The 14,397-nt window shown below is 44.6% G+C and overlaps 1 protein-coding gene across 1 annotated transcript in view; it reads right to left on the minus strand.

Moving 5' to 3' along the window:
• Window positions 1-14,397, minus strand: part of kif5c (kinesin family member 5C) — a 65,686-nt gene that overhangs the window by 17,594 nt on the left and 33,695 nt on the right. The window contains exons 4-15 of the mRNA XM_007896345.2: window positions 13,665-13,769; window positions 13,225-13,273; window positions 12,058-12,113; window positions 10,862-10,949; window positions 9,175-9,299; window positions 8,589-8,693; window positions 7,312-7,460; window positions 6,434-6,582; window positions 3,621-3,793; window positions 2,399-2,467; window positions 1,555-1,761; window positions 371-517 (exon numbers count right to left, since the gene is read on the minus strand). Coding sequence (XP_007894536.1) covers window positions 371-517; window positions 1,555-1,761; window positions 2,399-2,467; window positions 3,621-3,793; window positions 6,434-6,582; window positions 7,312-7,460; window positions 8,589-8,693; window positions 9,175-9,299; window positions 10,862-10,949; window positions 12,058-12,113; window positions 13,225-13,273; window positions 13,665-13,769 — 1,422 coding nt within the window. The remainder of the gene's footprint in view (window positions 1-370; window positions 518-1,554; window positions 1,762-2,398; window positions 2,468-3,620; window positions 3,794-6,433; window positions 6,583-7,311; window positions 7,461-8,588; window positions 8,694-9,174; window positions 9,300-10,861; window positions 10,950-12,057; window positions 12,114-13,224; window positions 13,274-13,664; window positions 13,770-14,397) is intronic.

The raw sequence follows: 14,397 nt of genomic DNA on the forward strand, positions 1-14,397 counted from the left end.
CTTCTAATCGAGATGTAATATCGCACAGAGATAAATAACAACAACAACTTGCATTTATATAGTGCCCCCCCCCACCCCCCCCATCCCCACTTCCCTCCACCTCGCGCAGGGTAGAGTCTCAGAGCTAGACTCCCTGTTTTTTGCGCTTTAAAGCATAGGCGGTGCCCCTGGGAGGTCTTTCCCGATGTGAAGGGCGCTGTACCAGCGCAATTTGTCGTTTTAATGAACGGTAATAATCCTTGCATTTAACGCAGTGCCTTATCGCGTCTTCGAAGACGCCTCAAGGCGCTTCGCAGGACGCACTGGGGGCGAACTTGTGTGTCGTAGTCCCGATTAAGCGCTTCACCTTCGGGATCAATGAGGAACGCACCGATTTTATCTCACTGTTGCCGATGATGCCGCCTATCTCTCCCAGGTCCTTGAGGAGAAGATTCAGGATCTCGGTCGCCCTCTTCTTTTGATGGTTACTGAGCTCCTGCAGTTGACTGAACTCCTTCTGTACGGCGATCAAGGCACTCTGCGAGGAATTCAGATCGAAAAGAAAAGCTTCAGATCGTTTCGCGTCAGTTTTACAAACAAAAGATTAGCGAAAACGGAAATCCCGGTCGCGTAAGATAACTACCGAATTGCCTTGAGATGTTTATTTTATTTTAAAAGGGGAATAAAAAGGGAAACACCAAGGCGAGATGTTTCCTGTCCTGGTTCACCCGCCGTGAGCTGAAAATAAAGCGGTTCGATTTTCGTTCGCCTCCGAGGTCCGGCTCCTCTCCTACACGCGTGAGTTCCCGACAGTCCCAATTCCTTTCACGCGAACGCCACTCGCGCGCCATACATCCCACCACAAACACAGTCGATTGAGCAATTTAAACACGCTCCCATTTCTTGAGGCTTTACGGGGAAAGGGGCAGTGGGATTGTACAGTTTTGCTCTGAGCACCAGTGCAGACCAAAAATAATAGTAATAACCCTCGCATTTGACACAACGCCTTATCCCATCGTCGAGACGTCTCAAAGCGCTTCACAGAATATCCTGTAGAGTGAATTGACCGTATGTTTTGTGGGCGAAACGCGGCAGCCAATTGCGCGCAGCAGCGTCCCCACAAACAAGTCGTGGATTGAGTGACCACATTAATATTTTTTAAACGGGATTATTAGTGTATCATGATTATTGGTACAATGGGCCGAATTTTGCTCTGAACGATTGCAGGACACCCTTGGAGAACCCTTGATGACTTTGGCTGAAAGCAATGAGGAAGAACTACTACAACAACAACAACATTGTTGTCCTGGAGCTCTTGACAGCGGTCGAATCTGACCCCGAGCCAGGGGGCGAGGGAGGAGGCGGGGGGGGGGGGGGGAAGATGACCGTGAGCACGATCGAAAAGGAAGGTCTTTAGGCGGGATTTGAAGGTGGGGAGGGAGGGGGCAAGGCGGAGGGATTGAGGGAGAGAGTTCCAGAGCTTCGGGGCACAGTGGCTGAAAGCACGGCCGCCGATGGAGCGGAGGGGATGAGGGAATAAATGCTGTTGCACACGCAACAGAAACAGACGCCCACCGTCTTCTGTGCCAGTTCCTCCGTCAGCAGCTCGTTGGAGTTGGTCTTGTCCTCGACCTCCTGGGATTTCTGGTCGTAGTTGACGGCCAGTTCCTCCAGGGCCTGAAGCACCTCTTTCACCTCGTCCTTGGCGGCCTCGTTTTCCAACTGCAGCCGGTTCAGTTCCTCCTGGATCTTCTCATAGTCTCTCCGCGTGGAGACCAACAGCTGGGAATAAGCAGACACTCTCACTGTCAGAGATTCCTCGGGGAAATCACAAGCAAATCATTCCGACGCGAGAATAGAGCCCACAGTAATAACAAGAACATGCATTCACACAGCGCCCTTCACGCAGGGCTGTGTCTCGGAGCGCTTAACAGTGGAGGAGCCTGACACCGAGCCGGGTGGGGGGGGGTGTGGGGGGAGGGGAAGAGGTGACCGCAAGCACGGTCGAAGAGGGAGATCTTCGGTCGTGACCTAAAAGAGGGGAAGGGGGCGAGGCGGAGGGATTGAGGGAGGGAGTTCCAAAATTTTGTGGCTGAAAGTGTGGCTGCCGATGGAGGAGACGAGGAATAAGCAGGAGGGCAGAGCTAACCGAGGGGAGGCAGCGGGTAGCGAAGTGGGGAGACAGCAAGTCAGAAGGGTAGGGAGGTGCCCGGGGGGGGTGAAGGGATTTGTAGACGAGTGAGAGCACCTCAAACTGGCTCAGCCTCCCAGAGAGCACTAACTTTGTCGAGCTGATTAATCCTAGCACTTTGCAAAATTCTGCACCGATCTCATTCTTTAAGGCATTGAGAGATATTAGGCTTCGGATCTATTTGGATTAAACATCCACATCGCGTCCGTTACTGTGGGCAAAACTCACCTCTTCCTGATCCAGCATCTGTTGCTTCAGCTTCTCGGTCAGTTGACTTTGCTGATTAATTTCTTCATCCTTTTTGAAGAGACAAACAGGGCAGACAGTAAAATCGGAGAGAAACTGAGCGTGGGGAGGTCTTCCAATTCGGTCAGTACAGGGGAGCACTGCTTATGGAGCATCCTGTGATACTATGGAATAGTGCTCCACTTGTCTCACGTTCAAATCCCTCCTTGGTCTCGTCCCACCCAACCTCTGCCGCCTCTTATAATGTTGATAGTTTGTTCACCAGGTATCTTGTCCAGCCATTTTTAAATAATATTATTAACAGTCCCAGTTGCACTGATGATTATAGGAACTATGTCTATATTACATTGCCGCATACGTCCACATTCATTTTGTAGATCGATATATTTCCTGATTTTCTCTAGTTCCTTATGTAATTACTTGGGCTTTTATTCTTATTAGCAGTTATTTTTATTCTTATTGTTGTTATTATTGTTATTATCATTGTTATTATTATTGTTAGTGCAGTAAACCTCACATAAGTCGTATCAGGTGGGTCCATACATTTAATATGACTGGTGCAAAGTATGAGTTAAGTGAAATTTATAAGTAATAGGAAATTCACCAGGACTCTGGCAGATGGAAGACTTTTAGGCGATTGTACGATTTATAGACAGATTAGTGTTAGGAAATAATATTCTCGGCTGCAGTATATAATTTGGGACACAATGTGTGCATGTGATTGCCAGGATGGTGGAAGGTGAACTGGTTCTTTCACCTCGTAAATTCTTTTCTTCTAATAATAATAATAATAATCATTGCGATTGATATAGCACCTTATCACATCTTCGAGACGTCTCAAAGCGCTTCACAGAATATACTGCAAAGTGAATTGACTGTATATTTTGTGGACGAAACGCGACAGCCAATTACGCACAGCAGCGTCTCCACAAACAGTCGTGGATCGAGTGACCAAATTATTATTACTTTTTTTTTAAAGAATTATTGCCCCTGGAAAGCGATCTGCCAATCGACTAACAACCAACCGGCTTCCTACGTACTGCTCGGTAAACAGAAGCGCGAGGAGTAAGGAAACTTGCCTAAGGTTTCGGACAGCCTGGGAATCAAACCCGGGTCCTCTCGCTTGCGAGGCGAGTGCTCTAAGCACTGAGCTACAGGACTCCTAAGTTGTACGGATCAGAATTTTGACTGTACTATCACAAACCTTATCGTCGAGCTGTTTGTACAAATTGCTGATCTCCTCCTCTAGCTTCAGCCTCTCGCCGGCTGTTATCTTGGCCACCGGGACGACATTATCGATGGTCGTCTGGTTGTCACACGGCTCCAGGTTCTTCTCCTCCTTGGCATCAATCTGCTCATCTTCGGGCACAGATTCTCCTGCCGCGAGAAACAGGCAAACAAGACTTTGGAGCCAAACGTGCGACAACACAGTTTCTACGGCAACCCCAGTAGCAGGACCCACTCAATATGCACGGATTAAAGCCTGGCCCCAAATGGATGCAAAGGCTGACTACCAGAGAGACAGAAATAGATAAGTCACGCAACCAGCAAGACAGGAAGGCTTAATCGGCAGCTGTGACCTTGTCCAGTAATTTAGTCGCCCGAGCGTTTGTCAGGTAGAAGATACAAGGGTTTTTGTTTTCTTTACTAGAATTACTAGAAATTAATTCATTGATATTACACGCCACGACGGGAAGTATCAGCTTGGCTCAGTCGGCAGCACTCTCTCACGCTGTGGGGGCAAGAGGTTGCGGGTTTAAGTCTGGGTTCTGAGCTCGCAGTCTGGGCTGACAAAATATACGGTCGATTCACTTTACGGTGTGTTCTGTGAAGCGCTTTGAGACGTCTCGAAGGCGTGATGAGGCGCTGTATCAAATGCAAGGATTATTATTATGTTATTATAATGATGATGATGATGATGACACTCCAGGACAGTGTTGAGGGGAGTACTGTCTCTCTCTCCTCGAGCTCCAATAAAACATTCCCTCCTTTCTCCCCCCCACCCCCTCCCCCCCACTCCCAAGAGTACATACTGCACTTTCCCCACTGTGCAGAGCTGCACATGTGGAGTGCAAATTGCTCTTTCCCTGTAAGATGTGATGGCAAGGACACAAGACGGAGGGTAGAGTGTAAAAATGCCGTGTCTACAGAGAGAAAATTTCTGCGCTAACAGCAACATCCGTTTGGCGAAATCTTTGCGACAAAAATTCACTTCGGCTAAAATTCGGGCTTAAAAATAAAACAAAGGAATAAGATCGCGTGCTTCAAAAGGCCAGCGTTCGGTCTGTTAAAATGACAGGGAAACCGAACCTGATGGCAATACGTCTGCCTATAAGAACACGAGAGATTAAACCAATTGCGTATTGACATCTGCCTGCTGGCTGGACAAAGAGCTTAACAAAAGTCCCGAAAGCAATACACCAGCCGCCATCTCAACCTCCGACTCACGACTGCTCAACTCGCTTTCGATTCCGTCAAGCAAAACGAAAAGTATCCTGGTTGTACTCCGGTAAATAGACAGCTGTTGAGAGACCGCACTTTCAATCCACGTGCTTCTTTTTCTGAGTGAATCAAGGCATCAACCTGCCTCAGGCAACCCACCCATCCCAGTTTCTTCCCCCTCCTCCCCCCCCGCCTCCATACTGAGGTCTTTCTCATTTTCACTAAAGCACATCGAATTCTCGATTTCCTCCATGTTGTGACAGACGAGATTCCCTTCAGTTGTGTGCCAGGCCATTGCCTTTTAACGTGGCTTTTGTGGGCTATACATCTCATCCATCAAACCTAATTCAGCCCCGCAAGCTAAACGTGAAGGCTATTTATAGCCTGCAGTCCTGCAGTAATAAATACCTTTGCTTGCTCCTTACTCAGACAGCCCGCAGATATCAATAAATAATTGGTCCTTCCAGTACGAAGGTTTGCCTGATCTCTCGAACTCTCTTACATGCTTATGTATAATGAGTAGATTCGATTCCCTGTCAACTAACTTGTGCGCTGGCGAAGAGGGAAAAGGTGATGGAAATGGGACTGCGCCGCTCACTCAACTCAGCTCCCAGAATAATATTCTTTCACCTCCGGGATCTACAATGGATTCCAGAACGAATTGAAGCAATTCATTTCAGTTAAATGAATTTTGGACAGCATCAATACACAAGTGTTTCCCGAACCCGCTTTCGGATCTGCTCCTGGCTATCTTATATTTGTGCTCTCTCATTTTTTTTTGGACTCACCAACAATCTCCACCTTGTGAAAATCTTTAACATAATCTCAAGCCCCTCTCTACCAGATCTCCATCGCCTCAAAATCAAGAAAGAAAAGCTCCAACTTGCCCAATCTTTCTCCATAGCTGTATTGTAGAATCTTATAGGGCAGAAGGAGGCCATTCGGCCCATCGTGCCTCTTTGTAAGAGCTACCCAACTTGTCCCACTCCCCTGCTCTTCCGCCAAGCCTTGCAATTTTTTTCTTTTCAAGTAAGCATCCAATTACCTTTTGAAAGTTATTATCAAATATGCTTCCAACACCTGAAAGGGTAGTGCATTCCAGACCGTAACAACTCGCTGTGCAAAAAGATGTTTCCCCTTGTCCCCTCTCCTTCTTTTGCCAATTATCTTAAATCTGTGTTCTCTGTAAACCAACTCAGCCGCCAGTGAAAACAGTTTCTCCTCATTTATTCTTATCAAAACCCCTCATAAACCCCTCCAGGCGACTGGAGCCACTCATCCCTGGTCACATCCTTATAAATCTACACTGAACTTGCTCCAATATCCTTCCTGCAATTTGGCAAACAGAACTGAACACTGTAAGTACTCCAAATATGGTCTAACCAAGTTATTTGTGCAGATGCAACATTATTTCCCTACTCCATTCCTCTGAACATAACGCCAAGGAGTCTATTTGCATTTCTTAGGACTTCGTCCACTTGTGTTGCTCATTTCAGAGCCTTGTGAACCCCAAATCCTGGATCCCTTTGTTCCCCTTGGGTTTCCCTTCAATTAGCTGCAGTTTGATGTCATTACCGTTCCTCCATCTATTCAGTTCCATCTCCAGATGCTGAAGCGCATTCTTCAGAGACTTGTTCTTCTCCTTTTCCTTCTCATATTTCTTCTTCCATTCCTCTGCCGTTAACTCCAAGTTGACAGATGCAGTGTTCTTGATGGTCTTTGCTCTGTTAGAAGGAACAATTTATAAGACCGTACATAAGAAATGCTGGATGAATAAAGACCAAGGTCCATTCAGTACACCTTCCACCGCATGCAAATATATCCCAAACTACCTACGTACTATATCCCATAATGTTATTTCCTAGATTTATAAATATATGCATTCATTCATATATGCATAGATATATATATATTTCTCTGCTTCTATGTAAAATTATGCTGTATGTTGCAAAGCCAAATTATGACATTTCAGGGAAAATATCTTTTCTATATTGTCGGAAACTGGCTGTTTTTTTTTAAACTCTTAAGGCTTTATCTCTTGCAGCTAACTAGTTCACTGGTTCCATATCCCCGAATGCTTACTCCCCAATCCACTACCCGTTCCCTCCACTCAATTGGCTCCGGCCTCCTGCCTGTCCCTCCGTTTCACCATCGGCGACCATACCTTCAGCCACTACGCCTCGAAATTCTGGAACGCTCTCCCTCAATCCCTCTACTTTGCCCCTTCCATCCCCATTCTCGGGAGGGAGATGGGGGTGCGGTGGCGGAGTGACTGTACATATGGTACTTACAGTCACCTTCCCCCCTCCCTCTGGTTCAGTGTCGTGCTCCGCTACCCTGCGCGAGGGACGCTATACAAATGCACGTTATTGTTGTTGTTGTTGGCAGGTGTGGGCTTCCTGCGAACTGGGTTATACCGAAGCCCCAGAAGCCTGTTTGCAGGACAATCCTACCTCTGCCCAAACATGAGGGTGGTCTTTGTCTCGGCGTCATTGTAACTGGAGGGTGAGCAGCAGATGATTATGGTCGTTCGGCAGTTTCCACCGAGGGAATCTTGGAGAATTCTGGTCATCTTACTGTCACGGTACGGAACGTGCGATTTCTAATGAGGCAAGAAAAGATTTCACGGTTACTGGAAAGAGCTTATTCCAAGAATTAAACATAATCTGAAATAATAATAAGAATAATATATCCTTGCATTTGATAGAGCGCCTTATAACATCATTGAGACGTCTCAAAGCGCTTCAAAGGATATACTGTAAAGTGGAATTGACTGTAGATTTTGTGGGCGAAACCCAGGAGCCAATTGCGCACAGCAGCGTCCCACAAAAACTCATGGAGGACTCCGTGACCAAATTATTATTATTATTATTATTTATTAATTGCTTTACTGTTCTATCGGTCATTGCTCTTTTGAACTTCCCTCTTACGTTCCGCCACATAGAAATTGTTCGTTCATTCCATGGCTGTTCGTGGAGCAATGTCTGCACAAATTGGCTGCTGCACTCGCCCACTAACGCACAGTCATTACAGCTCAAGATAAAATACTGTGAAAAGCTTGAAGATGTTTCAATGACACGACAAGGTACTGTCTCAAACGCAAGGTTTATTATTATTTTTACATAGTCCAGGGCACTCTTCTTCCACTATGTAGCCTCCCACGGTCTACGAGCTCTTAAAACCCAAGCAAAACATTACAAATGCACATTTCAATTCCCACATCCTACGTTAATCATAAGCCTTCCTTTCAAATTAAAGGAAGTTACATCTGTGTCGATTTAATTCGCCCCGCGAGCGAGAGGACCCAGGTTCGATTCCCGGGCAGAGCAAAATCGTAGCCAAGTTTCCTTACCCCACAACACTCTGTTTACCTAACAGTAAGGAGGAATGTGGTTGTTATTCAATTGGCAGATCGCTTTCTAGAGGTAAAAATCCCTCCCCTCCTCCCAAAATAATAATCATTTGGTCACTATCCATAACTGGTTGTAGGACTCTGCTGTGCTCAATTGGCTGCCGCGTTTTGACCACAAAATATAGACAATTCGCTTAACAGTATATTCCTGTGAAGCGCTTTGAGAGGTCTCGAAGACGTGATAAGGTGCTATATCAAATGTAAGCATTATTATTAGTATTGGTATTATTATTTTAATACAGGTTAGCTGTCATGTCAAAGCGAATACACGGAAAAGAGAAAATTTGGCGACAACGATTCTCTAGTGAGAAGACTTACAGTTCCCTCGGCCAGTGCGGAGATCACATTTCCTAGAGCGGAGAGAGACTTATTGATGTTTTTCGCTTCATCAAGGACAGCTCCTTCAGCTCCGGTTTTGCTGACCTGCGACAGACAAAACAAGTCAAATGGTTGGACAGGTTGGCAAGAAGATATTCTTAGTTTAATTGATACTCATCGCTTAGGTATTAATTCAAACGTATTAAAAAAAACTGCCACCTTTTGCCCACAAAATACAGTCACTGCACTTTACAGTATGTTCTGTGAAGCGCTTTGAGGAGACACGATAAGGCGCTATATCGAATGCAAGGATTATTGTTATTATATTTGATCACTGTGTTGATGCAAATGCGCATTTTTTTAACAAAAAAAAGTACTTTTTAAATATAAACTCGGGGTTTCTATCCCGCTTGCTGCTAAATGTTGCATCTTTAGTGATGAGGATTTTGACGGGTGCTATTGATTTGCGAAATATAGAGGTGGTCGGAGGGGGGAGGGGGAGGGGAGTGAGTAAGCTATGGCCGCACCAAATGAGAACAGATCAATGCACCAAAACCGACACCCAAAGCAGATATGATTCACTCACCTTTTCGCTACCGGCCAAGTCAACGAGGTACAGTTTCCCACTGAGTTTCTTCTCCGTCTCCACGTTCTCCTGCTTGATGTTGATGAGGAAGATGCTGTGGCTTCGAGAACTGTGTTCGTTCATGTCTGCACAGGGCAAAGGAAGTGAATTAGCATCAACAAATCTTTCACTAGCTTCCCTCAGTGACAATTAAACATCCCTGAAGACCCCCAAAGAAACGTGAAAACACGACTGAACTTGAAGGAAAGCGATGTTAATTAAGCGCTCGTCGTCCCGGCCAAATACTGCGAATCGGTCTCAGCTACATATAGATCCTTAACCACATTTTCCCTCCGAGGATAAATGGTGATATGCGTCACTGGAGGAAACCCATTGCTTTGAGCCACTGCCATAGTAAGCCAGCTCTGGACGGCGAAAACAAGGCTGATAATAATAATAATAATCCTTGCATTTGATATAGCGCCTTATGACGTCGTTGAGATGTCTCAAAGAGCTTCACGGAATATACTGTAAAGTGAATTGCCTGTATTTTTGTGGGCGAAACCCAGCAACCAATTGCGCACAGCAGTGTCCCACAAACAGTCGTGGATTGAGTGACCAAATTATTAATAATTTTCGGAGGGCTTAATACCCCCAGAAAGCGATCCGTCAATTGACTAACAACTAGGTTACTGCTAAGTAAACAGGCATGTGGAGTAAGGAAGTTTGCTTAAGGTTTTACCCTGCCCGGGAATTGAACCCGGGTCCTCTCGCTTGTGAGGCGAGTGCTCTAACTAATGCCCTACAGGACTCTCGTAGCTGATCAAGTTATTTAAAAGCTACTTTACTGTATTAAAAAAACAAGAATTTAAATAAATCAGCGACGAGTAAATGAGTGCAAAAACATTCAGCGAGGCTAGGACAGGATGCAATTAAAGAACAAAGCCAACTGAGTACAGTTTTCAATTAATAATTTAAATAATGATTCAATACTTTGTGGTGGTTGTTTGGAGGGAGAGAAACAAGAAACAGTCAACTTCTTAAGCAAACTCATGCGCTTTGGGATGGCCTCCCAAAGTCATATTCAATATGGTGCAAATTTACATTTATATTGCACCTTTCTCTCTCAGACTTATGGTGAGCTTGCAACAGACTAATGCTGATGGTGCTTAACCTGAACAAGCTGTATAGAATAGGAATCTTCCTTGAATACATATTAAGCTTTACTTCTCAAAGGCGGAACATCAATCTCTGAGGAGTGTTTAGTACGAAGCACTTGGAGCGGCTTCAATCTGATTGATAAAATCCTCACCAGCTTCCCTCGACACACGTGTAATTGGTGTATAATGATAAGCCTCGCATTTGATATAGCGCCTTACCACGTTGTTGAGATGTCTCAAAGCGCTTCGCAGAATATATTGTAAAGGGAATATTTTATGGGTGAACGTAGTACTATCCTATGTATTATATATAATATTATTGTATATAGTATATATTATATATATATAAATATATGTACACACATTATATATAATATACAGGGTGACCAAAGTCATGATAACCTCCCTATTATCTAAAAAAAATCATTTCTTTAAGGCTTAGTATCCCTTGAACCTCTTTGAGACTGGTCGATAGCGTGTTAAGGCGCTGTATCAGATGCGAGGATTAATGTGTTGTATAGTTGAAGCACAAGTGATTAGACACTTACTTGTGACTGCTACATGGCGGTTAGCCTTTCCTTCATCAATAACGTCCATTACTTCTTCAGGACTGGAGACAAATCTCTCTGTACAACCCTGGCAGAAACAATTTTTTTAACATATTTTAAAAGAAAGTTAGACTCTCCTGTGAATGTTGCGAAACTCCTCCAAAAGATATATAGATTTCACATCATCTGTGTATCGTGACGTGGGATTGATTGAATTCCGAATACACCAGCGGGGGGGAAATTGGGAAGGGGGTGGTGGGGGCATGTGATGTGATGATTAACACCAATAAACATCACATTGTGTGGCCCATTTTCCCCCCATCTGGTCCACTTGGAGCTCAATCGTCTCCGTGATTTATTATTGATTGCGTTTCACTAACACCACCACCACCATCGCCACCGAAAGTGTGCACAGTTAGTTTGACTTACACGTTTGGCAGTTTCCCAGTGTCTGGCACACCTTAAAGCAAGTAACTAACTCAAAAGGTTTTTTTTAAACCACTCGCACAAGGAACACTATTGTGTGAAAGCTGTGGAGCACAGGCTTCACAAGGTAGCGTCTTAAAATTAAGAATTAAGTCTTAAAACTGAGCCAGAATCTCGCCAGGCATCACTGCAACAACCCACCCCATCCCTGCATTCATCCCAATGGAAAACGTTGCAGGTTTAATTGGTGTTCATATTGTTCAGCATCTCTCCGATGGCCCCAGTGGGAGAGCACACCGTACAATGAAACGCTGAGCTGTAATAGAACCAAAATGTCACTGATTTCCACCCACCCCTGTATCTGTCCCATATGAGCTGATGACACAGTTAAGAGGCTACAGAGAAGCTACAGTTAGCCTCGGTAAAACAAAACATGGGCTGGAGGGAAGCAAGTCCTGTAGGAAGACTGGACTTATCACATACTACAGAAACCTGCAGATAATTCCTACACTCTCATGCCTAAAAATCGGTAACTCAGGCTGGTCCAACTGGCGGCCCAGGGGCCGCATCCGGCCTCCCTAACTTCCGTTTCATTTGGCATTCCTGCATAACCTGTAAATGTTATGTTTCTGGAAGGGAAACGCAAAAATATTGCTTCTGCGGCCCGCTGATGTTTGTCAAATAGGGCATCCGGCCCTCAGCAACCGAAAGGTTAGATCACCCAACCCTGGGTTATGTAATAAAGCCCCTTTTATCTAAAGATATTCTACCTTAACATATGGCACTCTGTTCTTGTCCTCATGCACGGAAAGGTTGGTCTTTGAAACTGTAAAATAATATTAACAAAGTCAACAATTTATAAACTGCTATACAGCTGTACCTGTATCTTAGTTTGATGAAACTGTGGTAACTGAGCATTTAACTCACAACTTTCTTGTCAACTGTTCCGCTGATCCCACATTCAATAATGTAGAATATCCATTGAAGAATTCACAACAATTTGTCCCATAAAATCTTTTCACATTGTTTGTCCCAAAAGGCCTGACTACGTTTTCAGATCTTAGAAGGTCAATAAATTCAGATGGTCAGGAAGCTTATTGGCACAGCTTGGTTTGTGGTCAACACTTAATGCCTAAACTAGCCAACTTCTCAAACTCTCCCCTTCAGCACTTATTAACACTTATCGTCACTTTGGACATGACTGGTAGTTTCCCAATGTCCGGTACTCACACTCCTTAAAACAAGTTACTATCTTATAGGCTTCCATCAAAGTTTTTTCATTGTCATCTTACCTCCCCCACCGACCCCCCACTCAATCAACTGAGAGGTTTTCCTCCTGGAGCTCTGTACTCCCATTTTGTTTATTTTCCAATGACTTCCTCCATTTGTCATTCAGCACGGCCGCCCTATATGTTCATCCTCCTACCTGGATTGCAACCGACAGTGACTGAATTGCCAACTACTCCAATCCATTCTTGCCCAGGACAGGCAGACAAGAGAGACCAATACATCACTCCCTTCAAATCATTTCCTTAAATGAGAAAAAAAACCTTGTGCCCTCGACTCACATCTAATGTTTGTGGTCTTTATTCAGATCCAAATGAACGGAAACCTTAGCATTAAGGATACTCAGAATCATAGAATCTTACAGCACAGTAGGAGGCCATTCGGCCCATCGTGCCTGTTCTTTGAAAGAGCTATCAACTAGTCCCACTCCCCACACTTCCCCCCATAGCCCTGCAAGTTTTTCCTTTTCAAGTACCTATCCAATTCCCTTTTGAAAGTTATTATTGAACCTGCTTCCACCACTCTTTTAGGCAGTGCATTCCAGACCGTAACAATTCTACTTGCACCATATTCAAACAGAAAAAAAATCTCTCTTTAATGAAAATATTTTCATTTTCATTTCGCCTCGAAAACGAAGACATTTCTCTTACCATCTAGTAAATCGCGGATTTTGTCCAAATAGATCTCAAAGTAGGAAACCTGTAAGAAATTACAAAAAAGACATATTTTAAAAACAAACCTGTACCAATTTGCAGGTTGGGTTAAACATCTGCAAACATATGCTCACAGAGGGAATCGGAAGTACCCTTAATAATGTAATGTAATTAACAGGAATTAAATTAAATTAATCTGCGATATTTCTTGTCGGATGTTATAACGATGACCGCAACTTGCATTTATATTGCGGCCCCCCCCCAAGCCAGGAGGTGTCCTAAAGCCCTGGGATGTTAATTGCGTAATTAATTTAACTAGAAGTACAGAGTTAACCCAACCCACATCTTTGGTTCACTGGTTGTTTACCCAACTCTTAAACTGGACACCGCTCGGTTTTCTGAAAAAGAGAACAAAACGCTTGTCACGTGTGATTTACCTTAATGTGAAACTCTAGGTTTTCATCCATGGAGTAGATGTGATCAAAGATGTCGTGCGCTATTCTTGGAATGATTCCCATCAGGTGGGTATTATGAAGCTTTCCCTGTGGACATAACGCGCAATATTAAAAAAAATAGCACATCGGGTTTCGTTTAGACACATCCCAAGTGTGACTTGTTTAATGACTGACTGCCTTTCACTGCACATTGAACCAATTGAGGACTACAAGAATCACCTGTAGTAATTATTATTACTATTAGTACTACTACTAATAAATCTGAGTTGCGTGACCCATTTGCCAAACACTTCCGTTCTGTCCGCAAGTGCAACCCTGAGCTTCCGGTTTCTTGCCACTTCAACTCTCCCTCCGACTCGCACTCTGATCTCTCCATCCACGGTCTCCTACCCTGTTCCATTGAGCCACAGCGCAAGCTCGAGGGCAGCACCTCATTCATTCATCTGCTAGAGACCTTACAGCCCCGTGGACTCAATATTGATTTCAACAATTTCAGACCATAACAGCTCATCTTCCCCTTCCCCCTCTGCGACCGCTACCACATCATCTGGGTCCCAGACACACCTTTTCTCTCTCTGGTCTGCCTATTTTGTTGTAATTTCCCCCCCTCCCCCTTTGTTTTGCATCATTAACGTCTCTTTAATCCATCATCCCCTGTCCTCTATCTGCTTTCTCCCCACTCCACTACCTGCTGCTTCCACTCGGCTGGCTCCGA

The sequence above is a fragment of the Callorhinchus milii genome, unplaced genomic scaffold (assembly GCF_018977255.1).
Source record: "Callorhinchus milii isolate IMCB2004 unplaced genomic scaffold, IMCB_Cmil_1.0 Scaffold6, whole genome shotgun sequence".
Classification (NCBI taxonomy): Eukaryota; Metazoa; Chordata; class Chondrichthyes; order Chimaeriformes; family Callorhinchidae; genus Callorhinchus; species Callorhinchus milii.